The sequence below is a fragment of the Sphaerodactylus townsendi genome, linkage group LG11 (assembly GCF_021028975.2).
Source record: "Sphaerodactylus townsendi isolate TG3544 linkage group LG11, MPM_Stown_v2.3, whole genome shotgun sequence".
Classification (NCBI taxonomy): domain Eukaryota; kingdom Metazoa; phylum Chordata; class Lepidosauria; order Squamata; family Sphaerodactylidae; genus Sphaerodactylus; species Sphaerodactylus townsendi.
Window position 1 is genome coordinate 3,381,673 of NC_059435.1, and position 22,026 is coordinate 3,403,698.

The window sequence follows — 22,026 nt, forward strand, 5'->3', positions numbered from 1 at the left end:
CAACCAGGGTAAATAGAGAGGCCAAGAGAGGTGCCCACCAGTCAGCAAAGTATTTGAACACTTCAGGGGGCAAGGCATTGGGCCCAGCTGCCTTATGACCCTGAAGATTACTGATAAGGTGCACAACTTCAGGTATAGAGACAGGGGGCCAATCGGTTCCTCCCAACTCTAACCCTTGGTCACAAGCCTCGACACTATCTAACCCTTCCTTAAAGATTTCATGGAAGTGGTTATACCACTTAGCTCTAGAGATGCAGGCCGTGTTTGTACTGTTGGGACAGAGGGCTCCAGAAACCATCCTCCAGAATTTTCTAGAGTCGTTATTTCTAGTTGCCGTAATGAGGGAATTCCAGTGGCGTTTGATGATTTTCGTCCTGTTATTTTTGATCTGTAAGGCTAGTTGTTTTTTCAATGTGAAATAAGATGGAGGTAGGGCACTCCAATTACATGTTCTGTATTTATTATAAAGGTCCCGTATAGATCGTTTTAATAATCTACAGGTATCACAGAACCCAAAGTTGATCTGGGCAATTTGTTGATTAGGGCTCCTCTTTGGTCTCCCACAAAAGGTATCCCTGAGTTTCTGGGTGAGGAGCACATATTGGCTACACATCAGGCTGGGATCCTCAATTCCCAAGATACTAGATCTAATTGCCAGCAGTTCTTCTGAATAAATAAGATCCCGCAGTCTAGTCGCAGAGGAATCGTCCCAACAACCCCTGGACAAATATTCAATAGAATCAGTATCAGTATCAGCCAATTCACATGGGAAGACAGTTTGATTAAAAGGGACAATTGTAGCAGAGAGGGGGAAATGGCCACTCAGATAGTGAAAAATGATGTGGAAGTCTTTTACCCACTCCAGGCAGTTGGAGGATATTAAGGCATAGTCTAACACTCTGCTTCCCTTACGAGATGCAAAGGTAAACTCCCCAGATCTATCAAATCTAAGGAGCCCGTTGAGAATTAATAAATTGAGTGGGTAGAGAGTGTAATTAGTTTTTCCCCAGCCTGGTTGGTTGAATGATTGTGCGAGTTTCTTGGAGCAAGAAGAAGCTCTGGGAGCAATTCCTCATCCAACCCCAGGAACACAAGAAAATCCTGCTCATTCCCACCCACTCTGGCATTGAGGTCACCCATGAGTATTATTGTGACCCCAGGATGCTGTGCTTCAAGGCTCTCTAGATAGTTAAAGAGGTATAACCATTGTGTCTGGAGAGTGTCTCTGGCAAGACTAGGAGGAAGATACACATTTGTTAATATAAAATTAAAAGACTTCCCCTTAACCAGGATGGCTTGAGCCAATTTGTGGCAGGGATGCAACTCAATCATTATAACCAACCCAGCTTGGTATCTCCCCATTGAATTGGGTTTATAGGCATGTAGACAAAAGGAAAGGTATCCAGGAAGCTGGATTGGCGTGGGGGACCAGGTTTCTTGTAATAAAATAAAATTTAAACCTCTTAAAAATTGGGAAAAGTCCGGGTTTCCAACTTTGTTCTGCCACCCAGCTATATTCCAAGATAATAGTTTAAACTGGGTGGAGTAAGTGCCCCTATTTTCCCAGCATCAATCAACCACTTTCAATTAGTCAAGGGACCTATTTACATCATGGTATACGCAGCCGTTTAAGGGGGCCACTACACTCTCATGGAGATTCATTGCCTTGGTGTTTCCACCATCTTTCCCCTCTATATCTATCAAAATACCAACATCAAATTCAGTCCTAGGACCTAGTATAGACTAGGAGGGTCCAACTCCACACATTCCTCGAGTTCCTGAGCCCAGGTTTTACCCTCTAATTTCTGCGACAGATAAGGGCTCATCACCCTATCTGAATGCAGATCGAGCTCAAGGTCAATCGCATAGGGCACAAATTTTGCAGAGGTTGATGGCAGTTTCGGTGAGCAGGCCGCAAGATTTTCTGATGGATTTGCTTTTAGTGGGATTTCTGGCTGTTTTGAGGGGGGTCCAAGTTGTGGACCATTAGCTTCATTGCATATGACTGTAGGCAATAAGGAAGTTGTAGAAGAATCCATAAGATTTGGATCGCTGGGTTCCTCTTGGTCATCCTTTTCCAACCGAGATTGATCACCAGGAGCAAAGGACTTTGTAGTAAGGTTGTTACTGAGTAGCTTCAGTCTTTCCGCAGCTGTAATCTGGATTACTTCCTGAAGATGTTCAATGGCTTTGTCAACTCAGTCCTCTAAAATACCGATCGCCGTTTGTCGCTCATCTCCCGGATCTTTGGTTCCTATGCGAGGTTGGATATGGGACCGAGGAGGCACTGCTCTGGTAGACATATGCAATTTGGGCTCACCTATTTTGTTTCTTCCAAAAAGTGGAACAATTTTTGAGTTTTTAAAAACACGCGTTGGATACACCCCCTTTCTTGCCAGGTCTGAGGTTAGTCTTTGGAGCTGTTGCGGTATGTTATCTGATTTAACTGTAAGTATGAGTCTCTGTGGCTCGTAGAAAAAACTGGAAACATCAAGGCTTTGTATAGAAGCTAGACCAATATGGCTTGGGTTCTTTTTTAATAGAACACTGAGTTGGCGTCTAGCTAATCCTAGAGAACTCCAAGAGGGTCGGGAGTGTCAGTAGTTAAATACCCCGAGGCACACTTTGTTGCCCACAAGAATCAAGCTTTGATTTTCTAAGGAGTTTCGTTGGTTCTCCCAGTTGCTGGGAGTTTTCTGAAATATTTGGCAGTCATAAGAACATAAGAAGAACATAAGAACATAAGAACAAGCCAGCTGGATCAGGCCAGAGTCCACCTAGTCCAGCTCTTTGCTACTCGCAGTGGCCCACCAGGTGCCTTTGGGAGCTCACATGCAGGATGTGAAAGCAATGGCCTTCTGCGGCTGTTGCCCCCGAGCACCTGGTCTGTTAAGGCATTTGCAATCTCAGATCAAAGAGGATCAAGATTGGTAGCCACAGATCGACTTCTCCTCCATAAATCTGTCCAAGCCCCTTTTAAAGCTATCCAGGTTAGTGGCCATCACCACCTCCTGTGGCAGCATATTCCAAACACCAATCACACGTTGCATGTAGAAGCGTTTCCTTTTATTAGTCCCACTTCTTCTCCCCCAGCATTTCAAATGGACGCCCCTTGGTTCTAGTATTGTGAGAATGTTATATATACCTCTCTCTGTCAAATATCATTTCTATCCCATGCATAATTTTATAGATCTCTAATCATATCCCCCCTCAGACGTCGCCTCTCCAAACTAAAGAGTCCCAAATGCTGCAGCCTCTCCTCATAGGGAAGGTGCTCCAGTCCCTCAATCATCCTTTTTTGTTGCCCTTCTAACTTTTTTTCTATCTCCTCAATATCCTTTTTGGAGATGCGGCTACCTCAGAACTGGGAATAATAGTACTCCATGTGCAATTCACTGTTTTATATAAGGGCATGACAATCTTAAAGTTTTATTCTCATAATTCCTTTCCTAACTAAACTCGGCATAGAGTTTGCCCTTTTCAATAGCTCCCATACATTGAGTTGATATTCTATTAAACTATGAATCCAAGACTTCAAACTCCCTCTTTCTGGTCTGTAACTGATAACACTAATCCCCTTGTAGCTTGTATGTGAAGTTTGGATTTTTTGCCCCTATAGTGCATCAATTCTTACATTTTGCTACATTGAACTGCATTTGCCATTTCTTAGCCCACTCACCTAATTTATCAAGGTCCGCTTGGAGCTCTTCGCAATCCTTTGTGGTTCTCACCACCCTACATAATTTGGTATCATCTGCAAACTTGGGCACCACACTACCCACCCCTACTTCCAGGTCATAGAATCATAGAGTTGGAAGAGACCGCAACGGCCATCAAGTCCAACCCCCTGCAATGCAGGAACACACAATCAAAGCACTCCTGACATATGCTGATCCAGCCTTTGTTTAAAAACCTCCAAAGAAGGAGACTCCACCACTCTCTGAGGCAATGAATTCCACTGTCGAACAGCCCTGACAGTCAGGAAGTTCTTTCTAATGTTTAGGTGGAATCTTTTTTTTGAGTTGACATTCCCATGGAACTATCAACTAAGACGCCCAAATCCCTTTCCTGGTCTGTGACTGATAGCACTAACCCTTGTAGCTTGTATGTGAAGTTTTGATTTTTTGTCCCTATGTGCATCACTTTGCCCCTATGTGCATCACTTTGTCATACTGGTGCCTTGCTTCCTCCGATACAAGCTTGACAATGTTATCCAATTTAGAATTGATATTAACAAGTTCTTTGCAGGTAAGCTCCACAGTTTTAGCAACAAGATTACAAAGGCTAAGCAGAGCGTCTGTTTCAGAAGACCCACCGATCCACAGATTTAGGGTGAATATTTATGTTTCTATTTTCTGTAGAGGGCTTGGGAGCAAGGGAAGCGATGGGGCACTCCTCGTCTATAGTGTTTCCAGCAGCAGCTTGAAGAGGTTTGTTCGACAATGCTGTCTCCAATTAACTGAGTAGGGCAGCTGCTGGTAGCCTCTTCCTCAAACAGAGGGGAAAAACAGTTTTTCACAGGTAATACAAATTCCTCCTGGCAATTCTTGGGTTGTGGGGTGGGGCTCACAGACCCAAAATAATCACCAATTTTGAGCTGTTTAGCAGAGGGAGAGAAATTCACCTCCTCTCGATCACACCGACGCTTTTTGCCACCCATACTCCTATCTAACGCTTCAGATAATAAATTAGGTAGTTGACTTTCTTGCTGTAGTAATTCTTTTCCTTTTTTCCCTGAGCACGACAGCAGAATAACAAAACAGAAGCTGCTTCCTCCCAATTAGCGGCAGTTGTGCTGATTAATGTATAACAGGTCAGGTTTATCACAAAGTTCAAAAGGAGGAAGATTTCTTACCCCCTCGCCCTTGATAAGGTGGCTTTGAAGCAAAAATTTTAAAAACCAAATAAACTTAAGATAAAAATGTCATTTAAAAACCTGGATGGAGAGCTATAACCGGAGCGTCTCACTCACTCGGCGCCATCTTGAACTTGGATAGTGACTCTATATAACTATCTAACAAAGTGTGTGTGGTGTGGCGTTGTTGGAGTTAGTTGTTGGAGTGGGAGTGTTTTATTGCTGGCAGCTGGAGAGCGGAGAGCGAAGTGAAACTGTACTGCACTGTAAATATATCTTCTGCACCAAAAGACAAAGCCTTTCTTTGGAAAAGAGCAACTTGTGCTGTTTGATTCTTTCTCCTGTGCAAACTGGTGGGGAGCTTTCAGTGCGTTTATCTTGCTGCGCTAACAGCATCTTCTTTATATGCATTTAAAAACTGGTCAAGACTTACTTATTTTCCAGCCTTTGGGGTTTCCCCCCTTCTGCTAATATCATGAATCTTTAAGCAGGTTTAATCAATTTTAAACAGGTTTTATCATTACAGGTTGCAATTGTTTTTAGGTTATCAGATGTTATGACTTTTATCAATCTTATTTTGTAACCCACCCTGCTACCTTCAGGTATAGGGTGGAATAAAAATACCCATAAATAAATAAGTAGATAGACCACACCTTCCAAAGTGGCCATTTTCTCCTGGTCAACTGAGCTCAGTTGTAATCGGGGAGATCTTCAGACACCAGCTGGAGGCTGGAAACGCTAATCTTCATTCTTGACCCTAATACACGTTTACAGTCTCTTAAGCTTCTGGGATGCGGGAAGAGGGAGGTCCAGCTGGTGGAAAAATTCAGACTTGTTCTTCCTCTGCATAACCCTAAAAATCAATAGTGGTCAGTTTGATGTGCAAATAAAGCAGAGTGAAAACCTGCAATGATGTCTTATTTTTCGACAGCTGAATCTGTTTTTGTCCAGAATCCCTGTAAAATGAATTCAGTCTGTATATTATCTGAGGTAGTCCAGTTTGATTTAATTGAAACCCAATCACGTTATTGATGTTTACAGGCATAATTTTCAGACCTGCTGGATAAACTCTATCTGACATCATGATTTAGAAGCATCTTGGTGTCACGGCTAATACTGTAATAAATTTCCTTTAGTATTGATCCATTTTCCCTTAGTCTCAGAAACATTCTAATTCAACTTCTAAATCTAGTCAACTGCTATGCTGTAATGTTTTGGAAGGTACCTCTCCCCATGGCCAAAAGAAAAATAGGTACAAGGGGACAGTTTACTTACCTTTTCTGTATCTTGTTTCTTGGATAAAGATATATGGAACCAGCTGTGGAAGCCAGCTTCCTTTTTTTCCTATTGATCAGAAAAAAAATATAGAAGAGGGAGCATGAACACCTGCAAGCCTCAAATTTCAGGTTAGTATTAGGTGCTCTGCTGTCAGGACTACAACTCCCAGCATCCAACGGCTCCTGCCTTTTTCCAACAAGAGCGGGAAAACAAACTGAGAAGCTACATCCCACCGGAGCTTCATGGCCAATGAGAGGACAGAAACTGGGCGGGGGGAGAAAACTGATTGGTGGTTGTTAAGTTCAGAAATAAAATAAATACTGGAACTGAGGACATAAATCCTCAGTTCCAGCACCTTGTATTTAGGGCAACACAAATCAGTAAAGTTCTTTTCTTTGTTAACTTCGTTTGAGTGTTTTCAGCCTTATTGTTCTACCATGTGCCCAGACATCCTATAGGCATGGCTGGGTGTCAGGAGGCCTGTTATTGTGGGGATTTTGCTATTGCTGCTTTCTATATACTGGGTGGTGGTGGAATGGGTTAATTGCATCTCTAACTGACTTTCAATTGTCTGCTGAATGATGTTATACTGTACCAGGTGCTGCTCAAGGTCAGTCCCTGGCCATCTCTACTGTTATCTCTTTCACAGTTTCTTTTGGGCACACTTTCCCAGGATGGGGGGTGCAAGCTGCTTTAACTACTGGGTTTTGCGCGGGCAAACCTCAGTTCTGGCATGACCAGAGAAGATCCTCAATACTCAAAAACCACTGTTCTTATACATGAGTTTGTTTCAGTTTTTGGGATTCTGACACTGGGTCAGGAGAACAAATCTATGCCCGCTATCCCGGATTCTCCCCAGTAGGACGAGGGACCCCGGTGAGGCAGCCTACACCTGAATGGGGGTTGGCGCCCTCCGTGAAGACCTAGATGGTGAACAAGCACATCTGGGACATTCCTAGTCAAATCCCAAGCGCTAGAGAGTGGATCGAACTGTGTGGCAGACAAGCATCGGCGTCCTTATGAGAAACTGTGACTCCAGACAGAGGAGGTCACTCAGGAGAGGGACCAGCTACAATCTGACCTTTCAGACCTTCACCAGCAAGTGGTGTTCCTGATGACTGAACAGAACAGGGGGAAAATGGCTCTTGAGTTCCACACAGTTGAGGAGGGGATTGAGGGGGACGACACGGAATGTGAACTGAGAGCCGAGCTGCACTCCCTATGGGGGCAGCTGGCCGACCTCACACTGAACTTCAGTCCCCCCACCTCGTTAAAGTTTTTCATCAAAACTGCCCAAGCAAGCTGGGGGGAGGGCCCTAGAGGGAGCGGAATGTCAGGAGGCCTGTTATTATGGGGATTTTGCTATTGATGCTTTCTGTATGCTGGCAGTGGAGGAATGGGTTAATTGCATTTCTAACTGACTTTCAACTGTCTTCTGTTTGATGTTATACTGTACCAGGTGCTGCTCAAGGTCAGTGCCTGGCCATCTCTACTGTTATCTCTTTCACAGTTCCTTTTGGGCGTGCTTCCCCAGGACAAGGGGTGCAGTCCGCTTCAACCAATCGGTTTTGCATGGGCAAACCCTGGCATGACCAGAGAAGCATCCTCAATCCTCACAAACCACTGTTCTTATTAGCTACGACTTTGTTTTAGTTTCTTTGGGATTCTTGGACAGCCTCCTTAGCTAATCCATGTTAGGCCTATGCGGCAGGAATATTTGAGATACTGATGGTTACCAAGCAACGGTGAATACCTTTACAGGTTGAACACAGTGAAACCTATCTGTCAAAAGTAATGATGAATACAGTGACCTGGATCAAAATAATCTTCACACTTTCATATGTACTGTTATGTGTCTGCTTCGAATGGCTCATAAAGAACATTTAGAGGAATCTTGCATAAAGATGTAGCAATCTACTTATTTTTTCCTTTTCAGCATCATTAATAAAATCATACTCTGACCTGGATGGACAGGCTGGCTTGATTTTGTCAGATCTCAGAAGCTAGGCAGGGTTGGCCCAGGTTAGGCCTTGGTTGGGATACCACCAAGGAAGTCCAGGGTTCTTATACAGGCAATGACAAACTCCTCTTTTCATCTCTTGCCTTGAAAATCCTCCCAAGTCAGCTCCAACTTGACAGCCTTTTCCACCAATAAAAGTATACCAACCACATTCCAATCTTATTCTGACAACAGCAAGTTGACATCTAAAATACCATATAGCAGTAACTAAAGAATCCTTCTTCAATACAATAATAAAATCCACTGGAAGGAATAAATACCATGGATTATAGATGACTAGGGGGAAACAAGGGGGAATCTACACTTGATCCAAGAATTTTCATTCATAGCTTTGGCATGCTCTAGCACATTCTTGGAGCATGGATTAAAACTAAAAAAACACTGACCATGATTAGGAAGACGAATTTGGATTTATACTCTGCTATTCTCAACTGTAAAGACAGCCCCCTCAAAACAGAAAAGGAACAAATGACATGTGCATGGGATCACTAGGCTAAACAAACTTCATTCATCTACTTTTGATAGCGAAATAGCAAATGGATGAGCTGCAAGCAGAAGAAACCTCCATGGTGAACCTTCAATGGTGGCGTGAGCAGTGGAAATGAAAGTGAGAGGTAGGCGGGGCAGAAATAAAGCATTTCCTGCCTGCTGGCATTCGCGCAGCAGGTCGGAATCATTCTTAATTTGAGTTGGGGGGGAAGAGTTGGGAGGGAGCAGCAGTGGCATAGGAGGGGGGAGTTGGGGGGGAGTTGGGGGGGAGCAGCATGCAGAGGAGGGGAGCTGGGGAGCCAGAGCCAGTGGCTAAGTGGCAGGAGGGAGCTAGAGCTGGGGAGCTGTGGCTGTTGCTGGCGTAGGAGGGGGGAGTTGGGGAGTTGGGGGGAGTTGGGGGGAGCAGCAGTGGCGTAGGAGGTCAAGAGCTCGTATATCTAATCTGAAGGAACTGGGTTTGATCCCCAGCTCTGCCGCCTGAGCTGTGGAGGCTTAACTGGGGAATTCAGATTAGTCCGCACACTCCCACACACGCCAGCTGGGTGACCTTGGGCTAGTCACAGCTTCTCGGAGCTCTCTCAGCCCCACCTACCTCACAGGGTGTTTGTTGTGAGGAGGGAAGGGCAAGGAGATTGTCAGCCCCCTTGAGTCTCCTACAGGAGAGAAAGGGGGGATATAAATTAAAACTCTTCTTCTTCTTCTTTTTCTTTGAAAAACCCAGGTTGAAAGAAATATAATGGGCTGAATGAATTCAGAACTGTGTGAAGTTCTTCCCCAAAATGGTATTTATAACATCCCAAATGATATATTTGTGCTGTGTGGAATCCACCGCTGCTTACGAGTTTGAGCGGACACCTGCCTTCTAAGGCACACAACAGGAAAGCAGCTTGGAAGGCCAAGATTGAGTGGTTAGGTGCATAAACCATTAACATGAGTTTCCAGCTTTTTCAAGAGGGCAAATGAATTATTAAGATTATTTACCTCAATTCTCTAATTTCATGAGTTTAGCAAAAATGCCATCTCTGATAATAACTGTTGCCTAATATATGAAATTCTAATATATGAATTCCTAACATATTCTACTATTGGAAATCTTCCTAATATATGAATCCTAAAATATGAAATCTTTAAAAGAAGAGTGTTGCTTATTAAATAAGTTATGTCTTAGCATCCCCCTAACATGTTTAGTATTCCGAAAAGTCAAGGGCAGGCTTATTCTGAATAGATAAATGTGGATGACTTTGCAGAGCACATTAATGTGCTTAGGAATTCCAGGATCATGTAGTTGGCTGGACTGCATTAAATATGCTCATCCCTAATAATGCATTTGCCCTTATGGTTCTTATAGACAGTACTCCATTTTAGCCTCCTTTCTGCAGTTAAGTCAACAGACTTCACCTCAGAACCCTTTGCAATGTCTGCAATCAACGCAAAAATCCAAAACAGGACTGATTCTCCTAGGCTCCTTTGTCCTGCCTTTGCATCATTGACATAAGCATCAAACATTCTTTCCTTTTGCATTACATTGTTTTATGAAGGAGGACACCACCTTGTATGGATCATTATGCAAAAGGTGTAGGAGCCAGCAATTTGCATTCATTAATTCATCAGCAGCCATTTCTCAGCCCCCGCTGGAATCCCAAGGCTTGCTAATGGAGTACTACTTGTCACCTTTGGCCCACATTGTATCACTGAGATCATCAAATTAATCTCCCATTTATTGCTGAAAATCTCATGTGGAAGACACTGTCTCACTGCCTGCCAGATGCAAAGCAGAAATATATACTGGAGGAATTGCAGCAGAAAGCTGAAGACAGGGGCTGAATTCCCACTGAAAATTTAATCTAGATACAACCAAGTTTCAAAAGAATCAGCGCCTTTTCATCCAGGTTCCAACATCCTCACTGCAGCATGTTTCTAATGAAGATGTCTAGGCCTGCCCCTTTGGGGGGGGGTGCCTGCTGTCAGGGGTGCAATTGTTAAGCTAGCAACACCAAAACTTCAGAGTATCTTTAGGAGACCTTGCTGATGATACCACCCAGGTTTGGTGAAGTTAGGTTCATGGGGGCCAAAGTTATGGACCCTCAAATGTGTAGCACCCATCTCCTATTAGCTCCCATTGGAAACAATGGGTGATGGGGCACCCCTTTTGGGAGTCCATAGCTTTGGACCTCCAAGACCAAACTTCACAAAACCTGGGTGGTATCAGTAGGAGACTCTCCTGATGATGCCACCCAGGCTTGGTGAAGTTGGTTGATGGAGGCCAGAGTGTAGCCCCCATCTCCTATTAGCTCCCATTGGAAACAATGGGGGCACGCCCTTTGGGAGTCCATAGCTTTGGACCCCATGGACCAAACTCCACAAAACCTGGGTGGCATCAGTGGGAGACTCTGCTGATTATACCTCCCAGGTTTGGTGAAGTTTGGTTCATGGGGACCAAAGTTATAGGCCTTTAAATATGTAGTTCCATCTCCAATTAGCTCCCATGGGAGTGTTTTTTCAAAAAGTTGCATATACAAACAGGTCCAGGAAAATCCCGTGATTGGGGGGGGGGGCACCAGAAATGGGGAATGATCTGTGTTCCATGGTTTGGCAGTGGGGAGATCATGAGGAAACCTGGATATTTTGGGTGACTATCCCAGGATTAATCACCAGTGGGAAATTGCCCAGGGATCTCTTCTTTTCTTGCCTGTTAATGAGACACCTCACATAACAAGTCGGGTTTTTCTTCTTTGGACAAATAGTGCCTTCATTAGCGGGCTGCCACCAAGTTTTATCTGAATGGAACTTTGCAGGCAAATGTAAATGTTATGCATCTGTGAACTATCCAGTGAAATTGAGGAGAAGCAAAACCCATTTCAGTAGATAAAACATTTCTCAGGAGGGTATCTCATGTTCTTCCCTCAGAGAGGTAGGGATGCCATGAATTTTGTACATGGCTGGTTTGGAATGCAACAAGGCTTCCTTATAATACTTGGATATAGTACAAATCAAACATGTGCTCCTATACCATCTTGGTTGCAGCTACAAAGTTGCAGCTATTCAGCACAATGCCAGATTTTTAGAACAAATGCATTTTTTGTATACATTATGGCCATTCATGACAGTGGCAGGAGATTTGTTAATGTCTAGATGTGTCATAAAAACATCCAATTTAATTTAACACAAGGCTGTAGCGTAGGCCTTTTTTTGCCAAAAATTAGAAAATAATTTGTTTAATAAGTTTAATAAGTGGTTAGATCTTCGGTATGGCAAGTTGGCAGGGAAGTTTGAAGGGAAGTTTGAAGATTCTATTGTTGTCTTCCTCTCAAGTTTATGCGCTCAGACTTTCATATTATTCCCTGGAACTTTACAATATTACCTCTTGAACTACTTATGCCTGCTCATCAGCTGGTTCACCTCACAACCTTGGTGCTTGTTACAATCATTTGTTGAGCAGTTCAGATGCAACTATTTCCAAAATGCAATTGCTTCTCTATAAATGCCACTACAATTTCACCTACCTATTCCAGTGCACACATCAAATTTTTAAAAGTTCATAATAAAATTAAGAAGTTCTGAAATTTTTTGAGTGAGATTTACTACTTAGGTGTCACTATGTTTCGTTGGTGTCTTTCTATGAGCCTAGTGAATTTAGTGATCAGTTCTTTTAATCATGTCACAAAAAGATGCCTCTGCAAGTACAAAAAGTAGGCAATGTAATGGAAGAAGGAAGGAAGGAAGGAAGGAAGGAAGGAAGGAAGGAAGGAAGGAAGGAAGGAAGGAAGGAAGGAAGGAAGGAAGGAAGGAAGGAAGGAAGGAAGGAAGGAAGGAAGGAAGGAAGGAAGGAAGGAAGGAAGGAAGGAAGGAAGGAAGGAAGGAAGGAAGGAAGGAAGGAGATGGCACTACTCCTGCCTTGCAGTCACACTGAAAATGTTATGGTCAGTTGGTGAAGTAAACCTATAACCAGTAGGCAGATCTGGGATTACAGCTAACAACCATATTTTGCCTAAATTGAGAGCCTGAGATCAGTTTGAAAATTCCTGGTAAGGAGCAACAATTTTGAAGAAATGGAACATGGTTTAGATACGATTAGAGGAATTCCCTGGAAAGGACGCTAAACATCCCTGCAAAACATAGGCCCTTTTCACACAGGCCAAATACAGCGCCCTGGGGACAGCAAAAACGCCGTCACCAGGGAGCAGTTCGCATGGGGGGCGCAGCTCCTTCGCCAGTCAAGCCACCTTTGTTCCTCCTGTTGTTAAGTCGTTATTTCTCTAACCTTGCTCCCTCGAAAGCAAGGTTTTTGGGAAACAGTGGCCTCCAACCGCTGCCGTGTGAATGGCAGCGGCTGGAAGGCGCCATCCTCTTTTCCCTTTCCCATATCGGAGACAGTTCCCTGCGATCGCCTCGGGCATCGGTTGTGTCTGGGGATGCCCTCCCTGCCCTGCAACTTCGGAGCAGTCGCGCAGGGCAGGGGGGCATGTCCCCTGGCCTCGGTGATGCACCAGACGGTCGCAGGGAAGGTAAGTCGATCGGGCTGCACGGCAATGTTAACGGCGCCGCCTTCCCCGAAAGTTTCCCGGACCGCTCGCGCGACCGGTCCAATAATGAATCGGCGTCACGTACACCGAATTCAACTCTGTAGTGGCCATGCGGAAATGGCCATAGTTTCCATCTTAACTGCTAAGGCTCTGTAACTGTGTGAAGAATGGACACCCATCTGGTTATGTTGTTGTGTTCACCTTCCAGAGCTTCCCAGACTACCCTCACTCTGTCCAAAGCCCAACTAATGAGAAGTTTACTCATCTTTACAAACAGTTGTCCTTTAGTTAATCTTCAGGCTGTCTGGGCATCAAAGTTATTAGCCCTTTTCCACTAACTACGGTGGTGAACTAGGTGGCCCAGGCAAGCAAGCTTCAGTTTGGTGAGCATCTTCTATTTGGGTCAACTGTCTGATGATATTATTTGTGGTTGCTATAACCCAGTCCAATTTAAACCCCATTCTTATGTATGTGTTAGCAATATGTATGTATGTGTTAGCAATATGCATCTGTATGTTTGAATTTCCACGCATCTATCAGGTATGGTTTGTTCTGGGAACCACAGTTTCTATGGGGCAGTATCATGAAGGGCATGTGCAAGTGCCGACATCATTAGCCTGGAGAAAACTCAGGTGGAAACAGGAGTATTTCCCCCTGAACATGAAATGAGAAAACTTCCAAGTAGGAATGCAGGAAGAGTTCGCACATTCATCACCTTGACTTGTTTTTCAAACATTTTATTTTGTACTACCAAGTGCAACCAAGCTTGTTCAATTTCTTGTCAAAGTTCAAACAGAAACATATTTATGTTTTATTTGTATCATCCATTTTCCTATTTTTGGTTTCTCTCTTTTTAAAAACATTCCTCCTCTGCCTTTGCTTCTTTTTTGGCCTGGGGATGTCCTTATAGTTCATTGCCAGACATGTTCTCACATCCAACTCTCCTCTTCTGATCCCTAAAAGAAGTGCTGCCAGTTTTGACTGACCGATCCTGATGGCTCAGAATGTTTTGGTGATGCTTCCTCAAACAGCACTAACTGTTCAAAGACAGACCCTGGAGGGTTTTGTGGAGCAAATTCATAAATAATTAAAACTTGGGCTGAGCAGTGTATTTCTCTGCATGTCTCTGGATAACCATGCTTTTTAACTAAAATACTTGGCTTTTTTTTTTTTGAGAAAGCTGATATCTTTTATTCTTTATTTTTATTGTATTAACTTAATATCCTACCTTTCCCCTGAATGGGAACTCAAAGAAGAAAGAAGAGTTTGGATTTATATCCCGCCTTTCTCTCCTGTACGGAGACTCAAGGTGGCTTAGAAACTCATTTTCCCTTTCTCTCCCCACAACAGACACCTTGTTCAGCAGGTGTGGCCAGGAGTTAAAAGAGAACTGTGACAGCCTCAGGGTCACTCAACAGGCTTCATGTGTACAAGTGGAGAAACAAATCCAGTTCTTCAGATGAAGAGTCCACTGCTCATGTGAAGGAGTGGGGAATTAAACCCAGTGCTCCAGATTAGGACCCAACACTCTTACGGCACCACGTTGGCTCTCAGTGGCTCGCATCTTTCTCCTGTCATCCATTTTCTCCTCATAGCAACCACGTGAAAATGTGACTGGCCCACAGTCACCCAGCAAATATCCAGTGGGAATTCAAACTTAGGGCCTTTCCCCTTAATTCTACCTTAAGGTCCGCGACTACTGAGAGGGAGAGAAGCTGTCCCCCGGTACCCCCCCATGAGAGGGGTGACGACAGCCGCAGCCGTCTCCCCTGATGTTGCCAAGGCTGTCGCTTCACCTCAGTGTGAGGTATCCCTGGCATTCTTGGTAAGGGCATGCTTTTTGATGAACCCACACAGAGCGCATGGTCGCATCGCCAGGGTTGCTTCAGGGATGTTGCGCACACAGAAATTACGCTACAGCGACGGCGGCCGAGGGAAAAGTGGGGAAAGGCCCTTAGATTTCCCAGACTGTAGTCCAGCACTTTAACCTCTGTGCTGGTTTTGGAAGGGAGGGTACAAAAGAGAAGAAAAACTCCAGGCAGATTTTTATAGAAACATCCAAGTTTAGGTAGACAGACAGCTGCCCATCTATCTAGATGTGGAATGAAAAGAGTGAGTTGCAGCAAGGTGACTACCAACTGTATCACGGAGTGAATATGGAACCAAAAAAAGCAAACAAACAAGGGTTGATGTATTGTTGAAGGCTTTCACGGCCAGAATTACTGGAGTGTTGTGGGGTTTCTTCTGACGGTTCGCCTGCATCTGTGGCTGGCATCTTCAGAGGATCTGATGGTAGTAAAGTAAAGCAAGTGGAGTATATATACCTGTGGAATGTCCAGGGTGGAAGAAAGAACCATTTGCATTGACTAACAAATGTAAAGAGTGCAATTAGAAAGAGTGATTTGCATGTGTTGAGTGGACTCCACCAATTTTAGCATATGTAAGCAACAATAAACAATAAAGTTGCACAGCCAGCTAGCAAGGGCTTCTGCACTGCAGCCATCCGGCATTGTAATCCCTTTGATTGCTTCCTGCTTGGAGACATCCTGTGTCTGAGTGGTGTTCACTAACCATTGTCTTGATTCTAGTGTTTTTAAGTACTTTTAATGGTTTCTTCCTTTCTGTTGAAGTTGTCCAGGTGCTTGTGGATTTCAGTGGCTTCTCTGTGTAGTCTGACGTAGTGGTTGCCAGAGTGGTCCAGAATTTCTATTTTTTAAATAGCATTCTGTGCCCAGCTTGGCTTATCATGAATTCTGCTATTGCTGATTTTTCTGGCTGAATTAGTCTGCAATGCCTTTCATGATCTGGGTGCTGTATTTCATGGTCCCTATGTAGAGGTTGTTTACACTATCTTGGCGGGAGCCTGTTTGATACCTTGTAAAAGCTGTTGACCGAGATCTGGGGCTCCAGATCTCGCATCGCCTAGAATCCGACTAAGAATGCCAGCTCAATAAAGAACTTACTATGGTTGCTTTTGCCTGGACGTTACTGGTTCGTTACAGCCGTCTTCCCCAACCCTACCGGGACCGTCCGTACGAACGGGTGGGGGAGGGTATCATCAGGACAGTCTCCTGATGATACACTGAAATATTGGTACCGATACATCTACAAATGCACCCCCTGCAGGCACCCCCAGAAATTTGCACAAGATTCTTTGTTCTGCAGTGACTTAGCTGCATTGCTGTCAATAGGGAAATTCTGATAGAGGGCTGTGGAGTGCACATTTTTCATGGTAAACCCACAAAACTTTCAGGGTATCTTCAGGAGAGTCTCTGGATGACACCATCCAGGTTTGGGGAACTTTACTTCAGGGGGCAGTGGGAGATGGACCCTACCCTTTTTGGGTCCCATAGAATTAAACCCCCTGAAGCAAAATTCCCCAAACCTGGATGGTGTCATCCAGAGACTCTCCTGAAGATACCCTGAAAGTTTTGTGACCATACCTTCAGAAATGTGCACCTCACAGCCCTCTACCAAAAATTCCCCATTGACAGCAATACAGCTAAGTCACTGCAGAACAAAGAATCTTGGGCAAATTTCTGGGGGTGCCTGCAGGGGACGCATTTTGAGATGTATCGGCACCAAATTATCAGGGTATCATCAGGTGACTGTCCCGATGTTGCCCACCAAGTTTGGTGCAGTTTGGTTCAGGTATGGACCCTCAAAAGGGGTGCAACTATCCCCCATTGTTTCCAGTGGTAGCTGATAGGGGATGGGGCTACACCTTTGAGAGTCCATAACTTTGGCTCCCCTGAACCAAACTGCACCAAACTGTGGGGGTATCATCAGGACAGTCTCCTGATGATACCCTGAAAGTTTGGTGTCACTAGCTTTAAAAATGCTGGTTTGCGTGTTTCACCGCTCACTCACTCCAGCAGGCTTCATGTGCAGGAGCGGTGAAACATGAAAACCGGAATTTTTAAAGCTAGTGGCACCAAATTTCAGGGTATCATCAGGAGACTGTCCTGATGACACCCCCCAAGTTTGGTGCAGTTTGGTTCAGGGGGGGCAAAGTTATGGACCCTCAAAGGGGGCCTCTATCCCCCATTGTTTCCAATGAGAGCTAAGGAGATGGTGGCTACCATTTTGAGGGTCCATAACTTTGGCCCCCCTAAACCAAACTGCACCAAGCTTGGGGGGTGTCATCAGGACAGTCTCCTGATGATACCCTGATATTTTGGTGCTGATATGTCTAAAAATGCGCCCCTGCAGGCACCCCCAAAAATTTGCCCAAGATTCTTTTTTCTGCAGTGACTTCTGCATTGCTGTCAATGGGGAATTTCTGGTGGAGGGCTGTGGGGTGCACATTTATCAAGGTACAGTCACAAAATGTTCAGGGTATCTTCAGGAGAGTCTTTGGATGACACCATCCAGGTTTGAGGAACTTTGCTTATGGGGGCAGTGGGAGATGGACCCTACCCATAACATTGAACCCCTTGAAGCAACGGTCACCAAACCTGGATGGTGTCATGAAGAGACTCTCCTGAAGACACCCTGAAAGTTTTGTGGGTTTACCATGAGAAATGTGCACTCCACAGCCCTCCCACAGAAATTTCCCATTGGCTGCAATGGAACCAGCCAGCCACTACAGAGCACAGAATCTGGGGAAATTGTTTGGGTGACTATGAGGGGTGCAGTTTTAGAGCTACTGTCACCAGAATTTCAGGGTATCATACAAGTACTGTCCCTATGATACTCCACAAGTTTGGTGAAGTTTGGTTCAGGGGGTTCAAAGTTATGGACCTTAAAAGTGTAGCCCCCATTTCCTGTTAGCTTCCATTGGAAACAATGGGGGATGGGGCACCCCTTTTGAGGGTCAATAACTTTGCCCCCCCTGAACCAAACTGCACCAAACTTGGGGAGAATCATCAGGACAGTCTCCAGGTGATATCCTGAAAGTTTAGTGCTGCTAGCTTTAAAACTTCCCCCCCTGCAGGCCAAAATGTGTAAAAACACCAAAAATTCAAAAAAATAATAAAACGGACCCGAATTTTTCGGATTTACCCGAATTTTCGGGCATATCCGAATCGGCTATGATTCGGATTCGGGCATACAAATCATTTTATGCCCCAAAATACCCAAATCCGAATTTTACCGAATTTTTTTAGTATTGACCAACCCTAAAATTTCTTCACACAACATGTGATGGGTGTTTGGAATATGCTGCCACAGGAGGTGGTGATGGCTACTCACCTGGATAGTTTTAAAAGGAGCTTGGACAGATTGATGGAGGAGAAGTCGATCTATGGCTACCAACCTTGATCCTCTTTGATCTGAGATTGCAAATGCCTTAGCAGATCGGGAGCAACAGCCGCAGAAGGCCATTGCTTTCACATCCTGCAATGTGAGCTCCCAAAGGTATCTGGTGGGCCACTGCGAGTAGCAGAGTGCTGGACTAGATGGACTCTGGTCTGATCCAGCTGGCTAGTTCTTATGTTCTTATGTTCACCCTGCCATGAGGAGGGAAAGTGCTTCTGCAAGGTGGTTAGACTTGTCCGGGAAAAAGTGCACTGTAAAAATGAACCAGGAGAAGAAATTTGTGGAAAAAAATCATAACAGCACAAAGCAAAGGCTCCCAACCCCCCCCCCCCCCATAATACAGATCCTGGCACCCTCCTCCCATCTGGACAACCAGGGGTGCAATAGTTATCTATATTACAAGCACATTGGTGTAGAACAAAAGATCCATTAACATAAGAAAGGTGTGATTGAGGAAGAAGGTCAATGTTCACCAGTCACCCCCTAGTCCTTATGTATCTATTGGCGCTTCTTGGAGCAGCACTGGCGTAGGAGGTTAAGAGCTCCTGTATCTAATCTGGAGGAACCAGGTTTGATTCCCAGCTCTGCCGCTTGAGCTGTGGAGGCTTATCTGGGGAATTCAGATTAGCCTGTACACTCCCACACACGCCAGCTGGGTGACCTTGGGCTAGTCACAGCTTCTCGGAGCTCTCTCAGCCCCGCCCACCTCACAGGGTGTTTGTTGTGAGGGGGGAAGGGCAAGGAGATTGTCAGCCCCTTTGAGTCTCCTGCAGGAGAGAAAGGGGGGATATAAATCCAAGTTCTTCTTCTTCTTCTTCTTCTTCTTCTTCTTCTTCTTCTTCTTCTTCATCTTCTTCTTCTTCTTCTTCTTCTTCTTCTTCTTCTTCTTCTTCTTCTTCTTCTTCTTCTTCTTCTTCTTCTTCTTCTTCTTCCTGGTCTGCGGTTGGGAGGAGGCATATGCCACTCCTGACAGGTCTCACGCTTTCCCTGTGTTTCATTATGCTGGTATTCAGTGCTAGCTCATTAAGACACTAATTCTGCCAGGCGTCAGTGCTTCGTTTCATATTTAAACTTCACAGCTTTGTTCCCAGTGTGCCACCACAAAAGGAAGTGCGAAGGCACCTTCATGGGAATGACGCTGAATTGATTTGGGCTCTTTTGCTTATCAGCAAAGGGATGGAATAAGAAAGGGTCTTCCTAGAATATTCCAAAACTGCACTTCATGAGTCTGGAAACTTAACTTCATGAGTTTTACCTGGAAGTTTTAACTGGAATTTAAAACTTAACTTCATGAGCAGTTCATGGAAACATTCCTGTATTGTGATCAATTAGCCTACAAAGAGGCTGGACATGAGAATTAAACCAAAGTTGAGGAAGAGGCTTCATCTTATTCTCAATCCAACCCATCTGACTGCACCTAGAGGTTAATGTAACAGCTTTAAATAAGTTGTTGGAGGCTTTGAAGGTAACTACAGAAAAAGGGAGCTGCTCAGCTTCAAAAATGCTGTTAATTATTAGAAGGAACTGGTTGTGGTGTTTTTTCTGGGCTGTGTGGCCGTGGTCTGGTAGATCTTGTTCCTAACGTTTCGTCTGCATCTGTGGCCGGCATCTTCAGAGGTGTATCACAGAGAGAAATCTGTTACACACTGTGTCTAGTAAGAATAGTGTCTGTGTCTAGTAAGAATAGTGTTTGGGTGGAACTTGCAATGCAAAGGTGTAGTTGAGTGCATTGTATTGTGGGTGGGGTTATTAGTCCATTTACATTTGTAGTTGCATTTGCATTTGCATTCCCTGCAGCAGCAGCAGTATTGGTGAATGCAAATCCTGTGTCTGGGTGGAGTCCATTACCCAGGAATTTAGCATGCCCTTGGCCTTTGATTCTGGTGTTTTTAAGAACTGGTAGCCAAGCTTTGTTAATTCTCAGAGCCTCTTCTTTCTTGTTGAAGTTGTCTTGGTGTTAGTGAATTTCAATGGCCTCCCTGTGCAGGCTGACATAGTAACCTTCTGAATTGTCCAGAATTTCAGTGTTTCGCAAAATGTTCCATGTAAAAATTGGCTATCACTGGGCTGAGGGGGCTTCCCATTGCTACCCCATCTGTCTGCTTGTAGTAATCATTGTCTCATTGGAAGCAACTGGTTGTTAGGTAGTGTTGAAACAGAGCTGTGATGTCGTCTGGAAAAATCCGACTGATGAGTGCGAGTGTGTCTTTCACTGGAACTTTGGTGAACAGTGAGACAACATTGAAGTTGATAAGTCTGTTGCTAGGGTTGAGATGGAGATTGCTAATTTTTTCAATGAAGTGGGCTGAAACTTTAACATAATGCGTTGTGTGTCCAATGTGGCTTTGTACCTGTGAAGTCAAAAAAATTGCCAGTTCATATGTGGGGGAACCAATTGCACTAACAATAGGTCTGAGTGGGATGGAGTCCTTGTGGATTTTTGGGAGTCCATATAACTGGGGTGGAAGAACTTCTGACTTGCAGAGTCGTCGGCGTTTGTCTGGTTGAATGGAGGAGTTCTTAATCAATGTGGTGATTTGGTGAGTGATTTTCTTGGTTGGGTCTTGTTTCAGTTTTTTGTATGTTGTGGGATACAGGAGTACTCTGATTTTTTCCTTATAACATTCAGTCTTCATGATTACTGTGACATTTCCCTTGTCTGCTGGAAGTATGATGATTTCTGGATCTGAGCTGAGATTCTTAATGACATTTCTTTCCTTTCATGTAAAGCAGTGGTTCCCAAACTTATTTGGCCTACCGCCCCCTTTCCAGAAAATGCCATTAAGAATCTCAGCTCAGATCCAGAAATCCCAATCCAGAGGGGGGGGGGGCAAATCCCACCCTAGAACCAGCTCAGTCCTGTGCTGGTGTGGGTGCCTCCACCCCACTGTCACAAGGGGCAAATGCACCAGCAAGGAGTCACTTACTCTGGGGGTGGGTGCTGCACAGCTCTGCGGCCCCCAGTGTGGAAGCTGCCATTCGCACCTAGCCCCACCAGCACAGAAAGTTAGTGAGTGTGGCTTGGGGCACTTCAGGACTTGCCAGTGGGTGAAGCCAACTGTAGCCAGCTTCCACTGCCCACCCAGCCTGTGTGCTACCTGGCTTGGAGGCATACAAATGTTTTTCGTGGTGCATCTCTGTAATCCCCTATGGGATTACAGAGAATCCCCTCAGCCACAGGTATGTGTTTTTTGTTTTATTTCATTTTTTGGGCTTCCCACACTGTGTGAAAGCCCTTTGAATAGGGTGGGGCAGTGCCGAAGCAGCAGTTACTGCCCACTGTCCCAGTCTGGATGGTGTTGTTAGTGCTGCAACACCATTTTCAGATACCAAAAGTTGCTGCAATTGTAAATATTGCTATTCAACATAGGATGATGGGTCATACATACATTTCGGCTGAGAACAGTACAAAAACAAGATAAAAACAAATCATAGTCTATTAATTGGTCCAAAGTAGAAATCCCCCTATCTGCCATCCATACAAAAAGATTTCTTCCAACATTTTAAGTCTGGATTGACCCATCAAGTTGATTTACTTTTAAGAAGTAGGAAAAAATTGACAAAATGCAGCATATGAAACCTCTACCTACCCATGATACTTG

The 22,026-nt window shown here is 44.5% G+C and overlaps 1 protein-coding gene across 1 annotated transcript in view; it reads right to left on the reverse strand.

Annotated features, from left to right (window-relative positions):
- LOC125441044 overlaps window positions 1-22,026 on the reverse strand; it is a 66,205-nt gene that overhangs the window by 3,378 nt on the left and 40,801 nt on the right. Inside the window, exons 2-3 of the mRNA XM_048511323.1 lie at window positions 7,224-7,352; window positions 6,131-6,199 (exon numbers count right to left, since the gene is read on the reverse strand). Of these exons, the coding sequence (XP_048367280.1) occupies window positions 6,131-6,199; window positions 7,224-7,352 (198 nt within the window). The remainder of the gene's footprint in view (window positions 1-6,130; window positions 6,200-7,223; window positions 7,353-22,026) is intronic.